This window comes from Haliotis rubra, unplaced genomic scaffold (assembly GCF_003918875.1).
Source record: "Haliotis rubra isolate DU_JTF1 unplaced genomic scaffold, ASM391887v1 Scf113, whole genome shotgun sequence".
In the NCBI taxonomy this organism is placed as follows: Eukaryota; Metazoa; Mollusca; class Gastropoda; order Lepetellida; family Haliotidae; genus Haliotis; species Haliotis rubra.
The window spans coordinates 2046699-2063480 of NW_025765037.1; the positions used below are offsets into that span (position 1 = coordinate 2046699).

The window sequence follows — 16782 nt, forward strand, 5'->3', positions numbered from 1 at the left end:
GTACAATGGAACAATCTCATGCTTGTACATAGAGGATAAAGTACACCTATCTTATGTGCGTACGTGTTTGTCTTAAGGCTGAAATGGGTAAATCTCACTAAATTGTTTTTTGTTTGTTTGTTGTTTATCGCCGCACTCACCAATTATTCATGTCTGGACCAGACAATCCAGTGATCAACACCATGAACATCTATTTACGCAGTTGACATGTGTCAACCAAGTAAGCGAGTCTGACCACCCGATCCCTCTTACGACAAGCATCGGTTGTCGCAGTATCCCAATTACGGAGATCGATGCTCATGATGTTGATCACTGGATTGTCGTTTTATGTCTGGTCCAAACTGGAACATTTACAGACCGTCGTTAGAAAGCTGGAATATTCCTGAATGCGGCGTTAAACAACAAACAAACAGACAAACAACACTCGAACAGGCCATACAGGGTTTGTTGTTTCAGCAATGTCAAACGCATGATAACATACTTCTGTTATCAACATCTGTGATCCATGTCATTGTTGCCCGTCTATGTATGAGATCACCTTTCGAAAAAGAAATATTTACCTGGTTTCCGTTCGGCTGCACATCTGTGCTGCAAGGTTTTGATATCACTTCAGCAATAGGTGTTCTTATGTTATACAAAATATAATAGAAGCAACGTACATTTTCATTGGCTTATAGCATTACTATTATCCAATGAATTTAGACCACACAAATCCCTTTGGAATTCGCCTCACTCCGGACGTTTACGGATTGTCACGAAACTTGCTTGAATGAACCAGGAAGTAAATAGCATTAGAGAGTGTTATGCACACATTAGAGACATCCGTGGTCCCAGCTCGTGGCTTGACAGGTTATCTTAATCATGGCTAACTTGAACGCCTCGGTCAGAGATGTTCTATCAGGTTGGTGAATCTTTTCTTTAAACTTGTGATGGCTCGTATTCAACTGCTTATATGACATGAAAGCATGACGACACGGAGCTCGAATGTTGTTTTGTAAACTATTATGAAACCAGCGTCAATAACACCTATAAAGGCTGGAGTACTATCGGCTTGTTCATACAACGGTTGACTGGCTGTACCCGTATGTACTGTCGTGGGAATATGTCCTGAAGATAAGCTTACTGTTGTGCGCTTGTATCAGTAAATTTCGTATCAAAAGGCTGATACAAACCTCCCGAAACTAAGGAATGAATTTAATGTGTTAATTTACATGTTTGTAATCCCACCTGTGAACTGAGAGACACTGAAGTAATAACGACATTATTAATTTCAATGAACGTTTGTGCGGTTCATTGTCAGTCATATAGGCGCTTTGCTACTGAATATATACTGTATACATATGTGTAGTGGTGGCGGTCCTCCTGACATTTTCGTAACATGGCTTAAAGATAAGTAATGTTTGTTTGTTTTACAGCACATTTGGCAATATTACAAGTCTATGACGGTGGTCTGTAACACACCTAGTGATTGACGGTATGAGCACCGACTGAGATTCAATGACAGGCAAACAACCAGGTTGTTCTGATCCACTCAGCCACGTGTTAAGTCAAGCATATTGTGTTTGGGATTGTATTAAATAAGCTTACTCACGACGAGTTGATGTTTAATGTGTAGTGGAAATGACACATGGACTCATGACTTGCACCAGTTGTTACTAATATACGTGACGTTGGTCAGGCTCGCAGACTTGGTTAATGCATGTCATTGTGTAGGTCGATGCTTATCATGTTGGTCACTGGATTGTGTGGTCCAGTCTCGATTATTTACAGACAACCGCCCTTCAGCTGAATTATTGCTGAAAGCAGCGTAAATTTCCGTCAAACGGCATACAAACAAACAAACAAACAATTACGTGATGTGTAATATTTCTTGCCTAACATCCTAGTCGTAAGAGGCGACTAACGGGATCGGGTGATCAGGCTCGCTGACCCATGTCAATTTATCCCAGTTGCGTAGATATCTGCTCATGATATTGGTCACTGGATTGTGTGGTCCAGACTCGATTATTTACGGCGTTAAACAACAAACAAGCATTCAGTGATGTTTTCTATCGATGTCGTGGCAAATAATATTTGCTATTAACATGTATAGACGTGCGTTTTGAAAAGGTTTAGGGATGACAAGGACGAATAACAAAAGCAAAAACGTCGATGTTCTTAATCTCATGTCACGGTGGTGTGTCATGACTGCGTTTGGACTTGTTACATACTTCCGGAACAGTAGTGATGACCCGGAACAGCGCCCCCTGTCGGATGCATACACTGGAAGTCTCGATATGACAGTGACTTGACAGCGAGCACCTCCTAATACATAGTGCATCCTTGATATTAAAAATAGAATCACGAAATATCTTGATGATTAATTAACGAAGATGTATATATGTGTGCTTATACTTATAAAGTGAAAGTAGCCTTTTAAATAATAGCATTTACAGAAACGTAAAAAAATGGAAAGTGCTTAATTCCGTAGTGATAGCAATCCCGGTTAGAATGGGAAGTCGAGTGACGGTAAAATTTAGCATTTAAATATTGTATCGTGTTTTTTCACTCCGTGCTTGTAGTATACTTACACCGAACGCTCTGATGAAATAGCCTCTCGAAAATATTTTAAACTATCTCAGTTTTTATTGTTGTTAAATGCTGCACTCTGCAATATTCAAGCTATATGACATCTGTCTGTAATAATCGACTTCATGACACAACTAGGATACGATAACGTGACAACCAAGTCGGCCGGCCCGACCACCCGATCCCGTTAGTCGACTTTTACGGCAAGCATGGGTTGCTGAAGACCAAATGCTGTCATTTGAAGTATAAATAAATGTCTGACTCACTGCACTGTGGACCCGTGAAGATCCGGGTGAATTTATCTTCAGTAACCCATGTTTGTCGTAAGAGTCGACTAACGAGATCAGGTGGTCAGGCTCGCTGACTTGGTTGACACATGTCATCGTATCCCAATTGCGTAGATCGATGCTCATGCTGTTGATCACTGGATTGTCTGGTCCAGACTCGACTATGTACAGACCGCCGCATATAGCTGAAATATTGCTGAGTGCGGCGTTAAATTAAACTCACTGTACTGTGGTAAATATCCTTGTACTTTAAGTAGTATATATATTTGTCGAGGGAAGAAAGAAGCTGTGTATCCCAGTCAGCCGGTCCCCATGTGCAGTGCTCTAGGGGAAAAGATAGGGGAACACAATGACCAACAGTTTTCTCACCTGACCCGGTTATCAAAGAAAACATTAATGGCTTGAGATTAGTTCAAACCCACATCTTTACGTGTTATCTTTTAAACTGATAGGGGCGGTGGGGTAGCCTAGTGGTTAGAGCGTTCGCTCGTCACGCCGAAGACCCGGGTTCGATTCCCCATATGGGCACAATGTATGAAGCCCATTTCGGGTGTCCCCCGCCGTGATATTGCTGGAATACTACTAAAAGCGGCGTAAACTTAAACTCACTCACTCACTCTAAACTGATAACGCTTGTTCGGTTTTTAGGTCACTGAACCATTATAAATATATATTAGATACAAATCACCCATTGTATATATACTGCCCATCAAAAGTTTAGACTCACGAGTGTAAATGTAGCCACTTACATTAGTCAAACTAGATTTTGCCAAATATTCCATACTGTTTAAAGGTACCGTTTACACATGAACTTGTGTATTGTAAAACAAATTCGTACCCTTGAAAAGGATATTGTCATGAGTTCAATAAATGACGAAACGTATTGAAAATTGGCGAATTCTTAACAAAACTTAACACCCGTGAAGACGCAGCTGTTCCCATGCACGATATGCACATGTATTTCAGCAATTTGATGCATGATCCTCGTGCAATTCATCTGCATAAGGTTTGCAGTTGGTTCCCGCCAAGTTAGTGGAGAAATTCATATTCGATGTAACCATATATATAGAGTGAGTGAGTGAGTGAGTATGGTTTTACGCCGCTTTTTAGCAATATTCCAGCAATATCACGGCGGGGGACACCAGAAATGGGCTTCACACATTGTACCCATGTGGATATATAGAGGGAGAGCGAGAGACAGAGAGAGCGAGAGAGAGAGACACACGAGAGAGACTCCATACATATACACACACACACACACACACACACACACACACACATACATACATACATACATACATACATACATACATACATACATACATACATACAATACATATAGTGAGTGATTTAAGTGAGTTTAAACATTTGATGGGTAGTATATTTATGGATTATGTTAATAAATTGAATGTATCAATAAAATTGGGTATAGGTAAATGAATCCTGTATCTTTCGAGTCTAGATGTGTTTTATCAAACAAGAAGTAAAATATAGATATAAAGAAAGTAGTCCACGTTTAACCGTCGTGGTTCGTGCTTACAGTGTATAATACCGAGAAGTAAGTGCCCACGGCATGATTGCAGGATAAGCGAAGCTGAGCATGTGGCTTGTAACGATCACAATAAATTAAGCGGTTTGAATGTGTATCACAAGAGCGAAAGTTTTGTTTTACGCCGCTGTTAGCAATATTCCAGTAATATTTCGGGGGGGGGGGGGACGCCAGAAATGGACTCCATTCATTGTACCCATGTGGGGAATCGACAAACAAACGCGCGAATCACTAGGCTACCCCTTATGACAAGAGAAAGTAGCGGAAGGCGTGCGAGTGGGAGTTGTTTGTTTGTTTGTATACTAGTATTAAGCGGGCACCATAAACACATTCCAGTAAGCTGTCTGCGCTGTATTTGAGTTTGCTCTCCCTGATAAATAACATGTTTATCGCGCCTATAAATCACGCACGTTCAGACTCGCTGGCGATGTATGAATGGTTAAAGTTGTTAAAGATTGTTTTGTTACGGTATGTTTTTGTATGGTATGGTCTCTCTCTAACGGGATATGCCGTATGAGTAAGACTTGGTTGATACATGCTATCGGTATATAAACTGTGTACATCGGTTGTCATGATGTAAAGCACAGGATTGTCCGTCTCTACTCGATTATGAACATACCGCCGTCAAAAAGCTGGAATATTGATAAGCGAGGCTTTAAACACGCAACGATGAACACACTGTATGTACAGAACGCCATCATGTACCTTGAAAATAGTGTTGATTGACAGTTAAACAAAGCAATGAACATGTACGTGTACAGTTCTCTCTCTTCCTTCTCTGTCTGTCTGTCTCTCTCTCTCTGTCTCTCGCTCGCGTTCTCTCTCGTTTGTCTTTCACTCTCTCTCTGTCTCTCTCTGTGTCTCTCTCTGTGTCTGTCTCTCTCTCTCTCTCTCTCTCTCTGTCTCTCTCTGTCTCTCGCTCGCGTTCTCTCTCGTTTGTCTTTCACTCTCTCTCTGTCTCTCTGTGTCTCTCTGTGTCTGTCTCTCTCTCACGCTCTCTCTTTCTCTGTCTCTCTCTGTCTCTCTCTCTTTCTCTGTCTGTCTCTCTCTCACGCTCTCTCTCTTTCTCTGTCTCTCTCTCTGTCTCTCTCTCTCTCTCTCTCTCTCTCTCTCTCTCTCTCTCTCTCTCTCTCTCTCTGTCTCTCTCTCTGTCTCTCTCTCTTTCTCTGTCTGTCTCTCTCTCACGCTCTCTCTCTTTCTCTCTCTCTCTGTCTCTTACTCTCTCTCTTTCGCTAATGTTATATACTTCACTCAAGTTGAAGGCTGACAGTGATTGATATTAATCTTGTAAAAGCAGATAGGAAAGGCAAACGGTATAAAATATACATATAAATTGTAATTAGTAAATAAGTGTAGCTTGTTTGCTGGCGGATGCGTGTTTATGATTCCCCCTGTGCCCGTGTCACCAGACACACGCTGTATACGACATGTATTTAGCTGCCCCGACAATGGGTTGTTGGCGTGTTTCAGCCAGACCCACCTGTGTCTCGAGTGTCATGTATGACTTGTAATCAGGTATAAAATATTTGCTACAACAGGGAAGTCTGTGTACAATGTGTACAATCTCGCCGTGAACAATAAAACTGTTATCGCAGAACATACACTTAACATGTTATGTAAATCATGTTTGTGTGTCACCAAAAGATACAAATATTACCGGTTCTATATATAGAGTGCTAGAGTACATGTAAGTTCGTGGTATATGTAAGTGCGTGAGCGAGCTGACCAGCATACATGTAGGGTAATACGGGAAGTGGTTAATGTGTTCGCTCGACCAGCCGAAGGTACGGGTTCGATTCCACAGGAACATCATTTTTGACTGGAATATTGCTGGCGGTATAAACCCCAACTCCCTAACGTTCGCTCGACCCGCTTAAGGTACGGGTTCGATTCCACAGGAATATAATTTTTGACTGGAATATTGCTGGCGGTATAAACCCCAACTCCCTAACGTTCGCTCGACCCGCCGAAGGTACGGGTTCGATTCAACTGGAATATCACTTTTGACTGGAATATTGCTGGTGGTATAAACCCCAACTCCCTAACGTTCGCTCGACCCACCGAAGGTACGGGTTCGATTACACATGAATATCATTTTTGACTGGAGTGTTGCTGGTGGTATAACCGCAACTCCCTAACGTTCGCTCGACCCACCGAAGGTACGGGTTCGATTCCACAGGAATATAATTTTTGACTGGAATATTGCTGGCGGTATAAACCCCAAGTCCCTAACGTTCGCTCGACCCGCCGAAGGTGCGGGTTCGATTCCACTGGAATATCATTTTTGACTGGAATATTGCTGGCGGTATAAACCCCAACTCCCTAACGATCGCTCGACCCGCCGAAGGTACGGGTTAGATTCCACTGGACTATAAGTTTTTGACTGGAATATTGCCGTATAACCCCACTCCCTTTCGTTCGTTAGAATCGCCTAGGGTCCGGGTTCGATTCTCACCATTCATCCATTTTTTTGTCGTATAACCCGCTCCCCGATGTTCGCATTGAGAAACATGCCCCAGCATATGAGATCATTGTTCGTCAGTCATTTGCACTACTCTTAACAATATCTTTACAGAGATCGATGCGTTTTTCAACGAGACCCTACGAAACGAAAAGGTGTCACGGAAAGTCTTGCTTCATAAAGAGAAACTACTAGACCAGGTCTACAGACTCCGACAAGACTATCCAGACCTACTTCCGAAATCTGACGATCTTACCCGAACTGACGGTGAGTAGATCTGAACGGAAACATATAGATTTATTTAAGATTCTAACCATTTCTTTGCTTGGGAGTTCTCATGTGACCTGCGTTTTGAATAGCTTTTGTAGGTGCTTTTTGGAATTTAAATTTAAATATATTTTTAAAATGTATGAATATGGTACGAAATGTTTTGAAATGTTAAAATTGGCTTCAGTGTTTTTTACGTATAATGGAAAGATGTATAGGTCGATGATAATAGCTTATTATACTGCTTATCGAATCATTACCACTAAAATGTTCGACCTAAACCCCGCCCACTTTACTATTACCCAATCAGTGGCGTGGGCGTGGCCTAATTATTAGGAATATAAACGCAAACGCATAGTGCTTGGTCAGCCAATCAAATATCATGGAATCTCTTGTAGTATATTTATCTCCAGATATTTGGATCATTGTAGCCGATGTAGATTGCTAAAATGTAAATACACTTTCTCAGTAACCTTGCATGTAGAGGTCGAGAGCGTGTTAACAATTTAATAATTTAATAATTTTATTTCGTGATAACCCCTCTGTAGTCCAGTTGTCGGGGAGATAGCCTGGTGGTTAACGTGCTCGTTCGTCACACCGAAAACTCCGGTTCGATTCCCCACATGGGTACAATGTGTGAAGCCTATTTCTGGTGTCCCCCGCCGTGATATTGCTGGAATATTACTAAAAGCGGTGTAAAACCAAACTCACTCACTCACTCCAGTGGATCCGTCAACGTAGTAGGCTCAGTAGTATGATATCATAGGTTTCATGAACATTGTACCCATGTGGGGAATCGAACCCGGGTCGTTGGTGTGACGAGCGAACGCTTTAACCACTAGAAATGGGCTTCATGAACATTGTACCCATGTGGGGAATCGAACCCGGGTCGTTGGTGTGACGAGCGAACGCTTTAACCACAAGGCTACCCCATCGCCCCGTCATGTCAGAATGAAGTTTAAAACATACTCATCTCACATTATGTGAAATATTTGGAAAGTAAATTAGAGACCAGAAAATAGTTCACACACAAATATTAAATGATATTCGTTTTCAGTTCTGTTGCCAAACATTCACCACAGTACTTTGCCACCTAAATGAATCGAGAAGACACGATGTGTAAGATGTTATATGACATATATCAACATTGGTGTAGCCAGCACTTGTTCTAGAGATGAACTCGTGAATATGGGAAATGACTTACGTGAGTAACTGTGTGTCCTCTTTTCAGTTGATGAACTAATTCCTGAAGTTCCTGCAAGGGCCCTCAAAGACATCACCAAAGCGGGTTTTCTGGACAAGAGAAGAAAGAAAGGTTAGTGTCTTATAGGAGTGAGGTTGGTTCAGAGTAAAGTGTGCAGTAGATGTGTGTGAGAGAGAGAGAGAGAGAGAGAGAGAGAGAGAGAGGGGTCAGAGAGAGAGAGAGAGAGGGAGGGAGATTGGGAGAGGGAGAGAAGGGGAGAGACATAAGGAGAGAGAGAGAGAAGGGGAGAGGGACATAAGGGAGAGAGAGAAGGGGAGAAAGAGAGAGAGAGACGGGGAGAGGGACATAAGGGAGAGAAAAGGGGAGAGGGACAGAAGGAGAGAGAGAGAGAGGGGGGGAGAGAAGGGGAGAAAGAGAGAGAGAGAAGGGGGAGAGAGAGAGAGAGAGAGAGAGCATGCGAGAGACAGAGACAGAGCGAGACAGAACTGTCCATGAACATGTTTATTGCTTTGTTTAACTGTCAATCAGCACTAGTTTCAAGGTATATGATGGAGAGAGAGAAAGAGAGACAGAGAGAGAGCAAGAGCACTGTATACGTATATGCTCATTGCTTTGTTTAACTGTCAATCAGCACTTTTTTCAAGAGAGTTAGTTGAGTTGAATTTTACGTCGCATCGGCAATATATTACCACATAGCGACCAGACCAAGTCTGCATACATACACATTTTACGTACAATTTTAAATGAGTTTCTTAAAATACACTGTCATTCAATACACTATTATTCACAAACAGAAAAAGTCGTAGCACAAAATTTTAAAACAAGCAATCCGTCATACACATTACAGAGAGAGGGAGAGAGAGAATGGGTGCTCTTACGTCTGTTTGAGGGTACACTAGAGTGCAGTATCTGATGTTGTATCATGTCCCCCCCCCCTATTCTATAGTCAGCTCTTCTCAGAGAGAAAGAAAGGGTGAGAAGAGAACGAAATAGAGAGTGGAACAAAAGAGGGAGTCTGAATACATCAGTTTTTCCGAGCAAAACATTATACTTTCGCCGTGAACAAGCTGTATATATGATAAATAATCACTTCCAGAGACCTTGTTCCACCGTGGCAGTTACCAAAGGCGATACTGCGTCATCCAACACAACATCTTCTACTACTTTGTCAACTTCGCAGACAAAAAACAAGCAGGAGCCTTTAGCCTAGCAGGTACAGTATTAGGCAAAAATGGAGAGGTGTTCGCGAAAGGTATAAAGCTTGAGGTTCTTGAGAAGTGTATAGAAGTTGGTATTAAGTATAAGACAAAATATTATGGATGTCAACTTCTTCCTCATTGTATACACAACGTTTCTGGGTTATTCCTTGCCCCTTCGCCATTCACCTGACGAGGGCGGTGGGGGTAGCCTAGTGGTTAAAGCGTTGGCTCGTCACGCCGAAGACCCGGGTTCGATTCCCCACATGGGCACAATGTGTGAAGCCCATTTCTGGTGTCCCCCGCCGTGATGTTGCTGGAATATTGCTAAAAGCGGCGTAAAACTAAACTCAGTCAGTCACCTGACGAATGGGCAAGGAAAAGCCCAGAAACGTTGTGTTGCAGTGGCCTGTAGGTAGAAATTCCACGTGTGACCAATCTCTGCTCATTTTGATCTGATCATATTATCATCGCTGGAGGGTCAGAACCGTTGATCATACTATCAACCACTAGTATTATTTTTAACGCCGCACTCAGCAATATTCCAACTATATGGCTGGACGAGACAATCCAGTGAGTGACATCATGAGCATCGATCTACACAGCTGAGATACGATAACATGTAGCAACCAAGCCAGCGAGCCTGACCACCCGATCCCGTTACTCGCCACTTACACAAGCATGGGTTACTGAAGATCAATTCTAACCCGGATCTTCACGGGTACATCTGAATAAAGAGTAGTATGTTTGGCTGTTTTTGACAGGCGGCACATCAGTCGTGATATTTCTTATTTATACACTGCAGTGTTATACATATTACATATATTGGTGAGGGCTCCTTAGGTTAGCCTAGTGGTTAAAGGGTTCGCTCGTCACGCCGAAGACCCGGGTTCGATTCCAAAGATGAGTTAATTGTGTCCATTTTTGGTGTGTCCGAAAGTGATGTTGTTATAATATTACTAAAAGCAGAGTAAAACATTGCTAAAACATTGTGTGTCAAACGCAGGGGTTACACACTGGGGTTACACATACACACATACTGGTCATCAGCAATCCAATGGGGCCGGACTCGCTGACATGGGACCGCCTCCGTGGTGTAGTGGTTAGAGCGTCCGCCCGGAGAGCGGAAGGTCGCGGGTTCGATCCCCGGCCGCGTCATACCAAAAGACGTTAAAATATGGTACTTGTTGGTCCCTGCCTGGCGCTCGGCATTAATGGGTACAACAAGGACTGGTCGGCTCGGAGTCAGTATAATGTGTCTGAGTGGGGTATTCATGCTTCACTGCGGCATGATATCTCAGTGGGCTAGCACTATAAAACCAGCTTCAGTCTGGGCTAGTACAAGCAGCCGCACATACACATACACACGCATGCACGTCGTCATATGAGCGACATATTCTCAAGCACGACGTTAAACCCAATTTCACCTCACCTCACCTCACCGCTGACATGGTTAATGCACGTATTATAGGATATATGTATAGCACACATATCCACGCAACAAGTACATGCTCAAGGCGCTGGAGTGTTCCCTTGGTCAACGAATGTCTTTTTTCTGGCATTCTTTTTAACCAACTATGAAGGATCTTTTTAGTAATATAAGTTCTCATTTAATTATTGCATTTTTAAAAGAATTAGATTTGTTAACAGATTTGTAAATAGATAAGTATTTTATGATTGGAAGTTTAAATTAATAACTCAGATTGTTAGTGGCTGTATCCTCAAGGGGGGTTAAAGTACTGTAAAATGATTGTCCCCCTGAGAGGATACCTAACTCCCAAAACATTCAAAGTAAATTTAAACTCTCCCCTTTTTTAATCGTAGAATATGTGTTCGTTTAATTTGTGGCTAGATTATCTAAAATTGCTAATAGCTGAAGGGATGGTGTAAATCCAGCTAGGGTCCATGCAGGAAGCAAATGTACTGTAAGTCCCCATGGTCCCTAGTAAGGTGATCTACCTTCAGTTGTTGGCAATATATAGCCTGTTTTTACCTTGTATTGTCATCTATAGTTAAACTGTTTTAGATTTGATTACTAGTTGTAAATTCGAATCTGTGATAATCTAGTTATTTTATTGTCCTTCGTTGACAGGTTTTTACAATTTACCATTAATTACTGCGTATAAAATTAATTGTTCTCGTCATGATATGGCTGAAATATTGCCATGTGACGATAAATTGTAACTCACTCACTCACTTTTTAAACAACTCCCTGGGGAGTATTCAACGCATGCAGCCTGTCTGGCGCAGCGAGTTATTGCACAGCCTCATCCTCACAAAGTACCCATTTTGAAGCTGGGTTAACTGTTACACATAGCTACAGTATTTTGTCCAATGATACTGCACGTTACTATACTCGCACGCGTAGGTGTCTGCACGCGTTCGTGTGTCCACCTGGTCACCTACCATCGCATTAGTGGGTTCTTTTAAGTGAAACACTAGGGGTTGTGACAACACTGAAAGAGCCTGCAAGTAATGTTAGCGCCAAGGTTTTCACACCCGGTCACAAGTGGGGATCGATCCTGGCACCTTTCGCTTACTAGCGCGGCGCCTTAGACAGATCGCCCACCTTGCCCCATGAGACAGCACGATACGTTTTCCATCAAGGTGAACGTATCATAAATAACAGCCACCCCCCGCTCCCACCCCCTTCATAAACGTCTTCATAGGAAGTAATCCAATTTATCAACAAAAACACTTGAGGAAGAGAGGCAAAGAAGGCGTGATGGCGATCTCAGTTGTTTTATAGGTCCAATAATCTCGTTCATTTCCTAAAAAATTGTATATGAGTAGATAAAAAAACACTGGAAACGATCTATAATCATACCATGACAGATTAACTGGAGTAATATGAAAGAATCTTGTAGTCTTCAACATTTTAATATATATAATACATACTTTAATACAGGCTACAAGTTCAGAAAGGCGGCCTACCTTCCTGAAGAAAGTTTCAAGAAGGATCTCAGTTTCGAGTTGGGGTGTCTTGGAAAGCGCTCCTACCAGGTAAATACATAATACCTAGCTTCCTGGTATTACTGGTCAAGAAGAAATCTTTAAAAGTCCCGCCGTGATCACGTCCGGGCTAAGCTTCAGCAACTAGCTATGGTCTCCGGGAAAATGTACGGATGTGTTTCCTGAACGATGGTAGTGCTGCAAACATAAATCTGTAATGTCTAAATTTTAATTTACTTTCAATGTTAATTTAAATGTTTATAAAAGAGTCGATACTAATGTTTTACACATGTATATGTTTTGTTTTAGTTTTTGGCAGAAAATACGCAGGATTTTAAAGAATGGAAAGATGCCGTTGAGAAGTGTAACACAACCTCTGAAAACAAGAAAAATACATCCAAATCGAAAGGTACGATGCTTTCGTAAAGCAACGGCCTGCTGCTTTCGATGAACATTTTGTAAATTTGAAATAATTAATTCTGAAAACTTTAAAATAAATAGGTTTGAATACTTTTATACAATGTATAGGTCTATTTTTCTCAGAAGGCAACCTACTGTTAAACATTTCAGAATTTGAAAAAGTTTCAAAATGAATGCCCAATGTTCTGTCATGCTAACAATCAGCTTGGCATGTAGTAAATAAACTGTGAATTGTAAAGATTGGAATACACATTATGTATCCTAGTAGTGACGCCAGGCAAGATTCGTTACGATATCTTAGTGTCCTGGACATAGATCACCCAACAAAACCTAAAACCTAAACTTTTATAGGCCGTTCTTTTCATCCGAACAAGTCCGTCCTGCATCATTGAACCACTCTAAATTAGTTCAACATTGGAAGCGAAGTAACCCCCTGACTTTTCCATTAGTCCATTACAGAAATCTTTAAAAAAATAGAATTGTATTTCGACCACCGACAGTATGCTTAGAAAACGTGACATTTAATAGTACAATGACCATGTCATCGTTTGGTTGCAGCCGTATCATCCCCCAAGGAAGAGAATGATTTTTTGAAAGACGACAGCGACGATGACGAATATTACATTGCCGTGCCCGTCGAAAAAGAGCAAAACAACAACCACAAACACGAGAGTGACAGCGATGACGATAGCGACGGTGGACAAAATTATGAGGAGGTTTTACCAGCTTCTAAAAGAAATGGAACCCAACCAGAAAGTCCAAAGCCCCCTCCTGTGCCAAAGAAAACGGCACCAAAGAAGCCTGCAACAGAGAACACGGCACCAAAGAAAAAGGCACCCAAGAAATCTATAACAGATCGCGCCCCGATGCGGCCTCCGCCATTACCGAAACAAAACGCCAAGAACAAACCTGCAGCTGACAATGGCTTGTACGAAGACCATGATTCCGACGACGACGAGAATTATGCCGACCCGATTGAGTACGGCAGGGGATCCGATGAAGAATTCGACGATGAGGAAGCCTATGACGATGTTGACAGTACTTTTAAAAAAGCTGCTGATACAAAACCACCTGTGCAGGACGATGACGATTTGTATTATACTGACGTCATTTCCGGGAAAGCACAAAAGGAAGTGACGCAATGAATACAGCCGGACACTATGTGGTCGTGAAAACAGCTCTTAAGGCTATGATCATTGTGGTCCGATACGGATCCTGAAAAATGAAAACTTCCGGGTGCACATTGCATTGTAGAGAGGAGGCATATATACACAGGGTGACACACGGTGTCTGAACCCCTACCATTGCTCCTCTGAACAGTAGTAAGCGTGATGTTTATACGCCAGTACGTTATTTAATATCTGGTTTGTAGGGCTAGACTTCCTCGTTACATTTATAGATATTCGGTGAAGACGTTATCTTTGAAAAACCCTCTAAACTGTAGAGTTTTCAGTCAACTGTTGATGAGGGTAATAAATCCTGGGTCGACGTTATACCCACGGGGTCGTCAATGTGTAAGGGGAAGAGGTTTAGGGTGGAAAATGTTTGCGTCATGGGTTGGTCTGGATCTGGTGTTGGAACCATTAAAGTTGGTTCGATGAGACAAGACAATTATCAAATTAGATATAGAGGAGGGTTCCAGCCTTGTGTAAACATGCTACTAACCCACTTTCCTGGGAGTCCTCACGTTTCCCTACGGGACAATTCCTAACATCAGGACATTTCTCTACATGACAACTCCCCTTGGATAGTTCCGTTATGGACAGTTCGTCACATAGGTAATTCGCTCCATGTTTAGGTTATTCATAGGTAATTCGCTCCAAGTGGGAGACTTTTGTATTATTTAAAGGAAGTTTGGTGGAGGAATCGAGATGTCTTTTCGCCATGTTAACATTAATCCTACATTATCCACTAATTATAAGAGAATTGGAAGTGAATTTTGACTGCCATTTTGCCTGACCATAGACAATATCTCGTTATTCTATGTGATTTTGACAATTGCCCAATGAACAAACTGGTTCTTGGGGGTGCCAGAGCTGACAGGTTAGCTTTAGATGAAATTAGTAGAGAATGCTCTATATTATAATATAGATAGAAATCACTCAGTCACTCAGCCAGTTCATACATTCTATGTAAAGACTTGGTTTTAATATGTGTTTTTGTGACAACTTCAAATGGTGACATTTACGTGAACATGGCAAAATGTTAATGAATTTTAATATTCATATTTCATAGATTGTCAGTTGTAAATAAAATTGGTGATATATAATCTGTGTTGTCTGTTGTATTATATGGTGTTTATAACGGTGTTATATTCCGTGTCGGGGAATGTCGTACACACGTTATCCTTCACTGATATGGAAATAATGTATTTACATCGGGAAGATAATACTTACCTCACTATATATCATATACAGGAATGATAGTATTTAAACATAGAACTGATAAAAAAGACATGCAATGCAGTCGATTGTTTACGTTAGATTTCTATTCATCATAGCATAGCATAGCATAGCATAGCATAGCATAGCATAACATATATTATATCTCATATCATATCCTATCATATATCATATCATACCAATCATATATCATATCATATCATATATCATATCGCATAGCATATCATATCTCATCATGTCATGTGATCATATCATATTACAGAGACAACGGTCCAAATGATGAATAAAATAAAAATGAATAAATTAAATACAATTTCAATTAGATGCTTTACTCCGATTGACACGTTGAGGTTGGTGTACTAGTGGGGTAAACCTGTAACGGGGATCAACTTGAAAACAGTTAACGCGTAGATATACGTCCGGAAAGAGAGCTGATCACATTTGTTTCATCCAGGCGCCTATTTACTGATGTTCCACACCTGTGAAGATCCGGGGTAGAATAGGTCTTCAGCAACCCATGCTTGCCACAAAAGGCGACTATGCTTGTCGTAAGAGGCGACTAACGGGATCGGGTGGTCAGGCTCGCTGACATGGTTGACACATGTCATCGGTTCCCAATTGCGCAGATCGATGCTCATGCTGCTGATCACTGGGTTGTCTGGTCCAGACTCGATTATTTACAGACCGCCGCCATATAGCTGGAATATTGCTGAGTGCGGCGTAAAACTAAACTCACTCACTCACTCACTTATGTTACAATACATGTCGACGACTGTACTGTGAAAAAGAGAGTACCCTGTAAAATGTGTTCAGATTCTAAACATACAGAGGACATGTTTAGATGAAACAACCTCAGTGGAATCCACATTCAGTGGAATGTTTTGTCTCTAAACACACCTACGGTCTAAACACATGAAATTGCATACATCCCCTAACACAACAACTCCAGAATCTAAACAGGTTCACTGTTAAAGGCGTTATCCTTGAAGCAGGAAACGGAATCATGAGTGAGTGAGTTTAGTTTTACGCCGCACTCAGCAATATTCCAGCTATATGGCGGCGGTCTGTAAATAATCGAGTCTGGACCAGACAACCCAGTGATCAACAGCATGAGCATCGATTTGCGCAATTGGGAACCGATGACGTGTGTCAACCAAGCCAGCGAGCCTGACCACCCGATCCCGTTAGTCGTCTCTTACCACAAGCATTGGTTACTGAAGGTTCATTCTAACCCGGACCTTCACGGGTCGGAATCAAGAGCTATGACAGTATAGTATAGTGTATTATAATTTCTCCTTATCAGTTTAATATAATCTATGTACCGGTAAAGGCGCAATCCTTGGAGCAGGGTATGGAATCAGGAACTATGAAAGTGTAGTATATTATATTACAATTACTCGTTTTCAGTTTAATATAATCTATGTACCGTTAAAGGCGTGATCCTTGGAGCAGGGTATGGAATCAGGAACTATGAAA

The 16782-nt window shown here is 41.6% G+C and overlaps 1 protein-coding gene across 1 annotated transcript; it reads left to right on the plus strand.

Annotated features, from left to right (window-relative positions):
* Positions 1-754: 754 nt before the first annotated feature.
* Positions 755-15173, plus strand: LOC124291539 (src kinase-associated phosphoprotein 2-A-like). The gene is made up of 7 exons (XM_046728553.1): positions 755-901; positions 6980-7132; positions 8364-8447; positions 9433-9549; positions 12441-12535; positions 12794-12893; positions 13463-15173. The coding sequence occupies exons 1-7, from the start codon at positions 862-864 to the stop codon at positions 14047-14049; spliced, it is 1176 nt and encodes a 391-aa protein (XP_046584509.1). The 5' UTR covers positions 755-861; the 3' UTR covers positions 14050-15173.
* Positions 15174-16782: the final 1609 nt, after the last annotated feature.

Excerpts from the sequence above, each read along its gene's own strand:
- LOC124291539 (XM_046728553.1), top strand. The coding sequence starts at position 862 with ATGGCTAACTTGAACGCCTCGGTCAGAGATGTTCTATCAG. Across the intron at positions 902-6,979 it reads GGTCAGAGATGTTCTATCAG|AGATCGATGCGTTTTTCAAC; the intron begins GTTGGTGAATCT and ends ATATCTTTACAG. Across the intron at positions 12,536-12,793 it reads TTGGAAAGCGCTCCTACCAG|TTTTTGGCAGAAAATACGCA; the intron begins GTAAATACATAA and ends GTTTTGTTTTAG.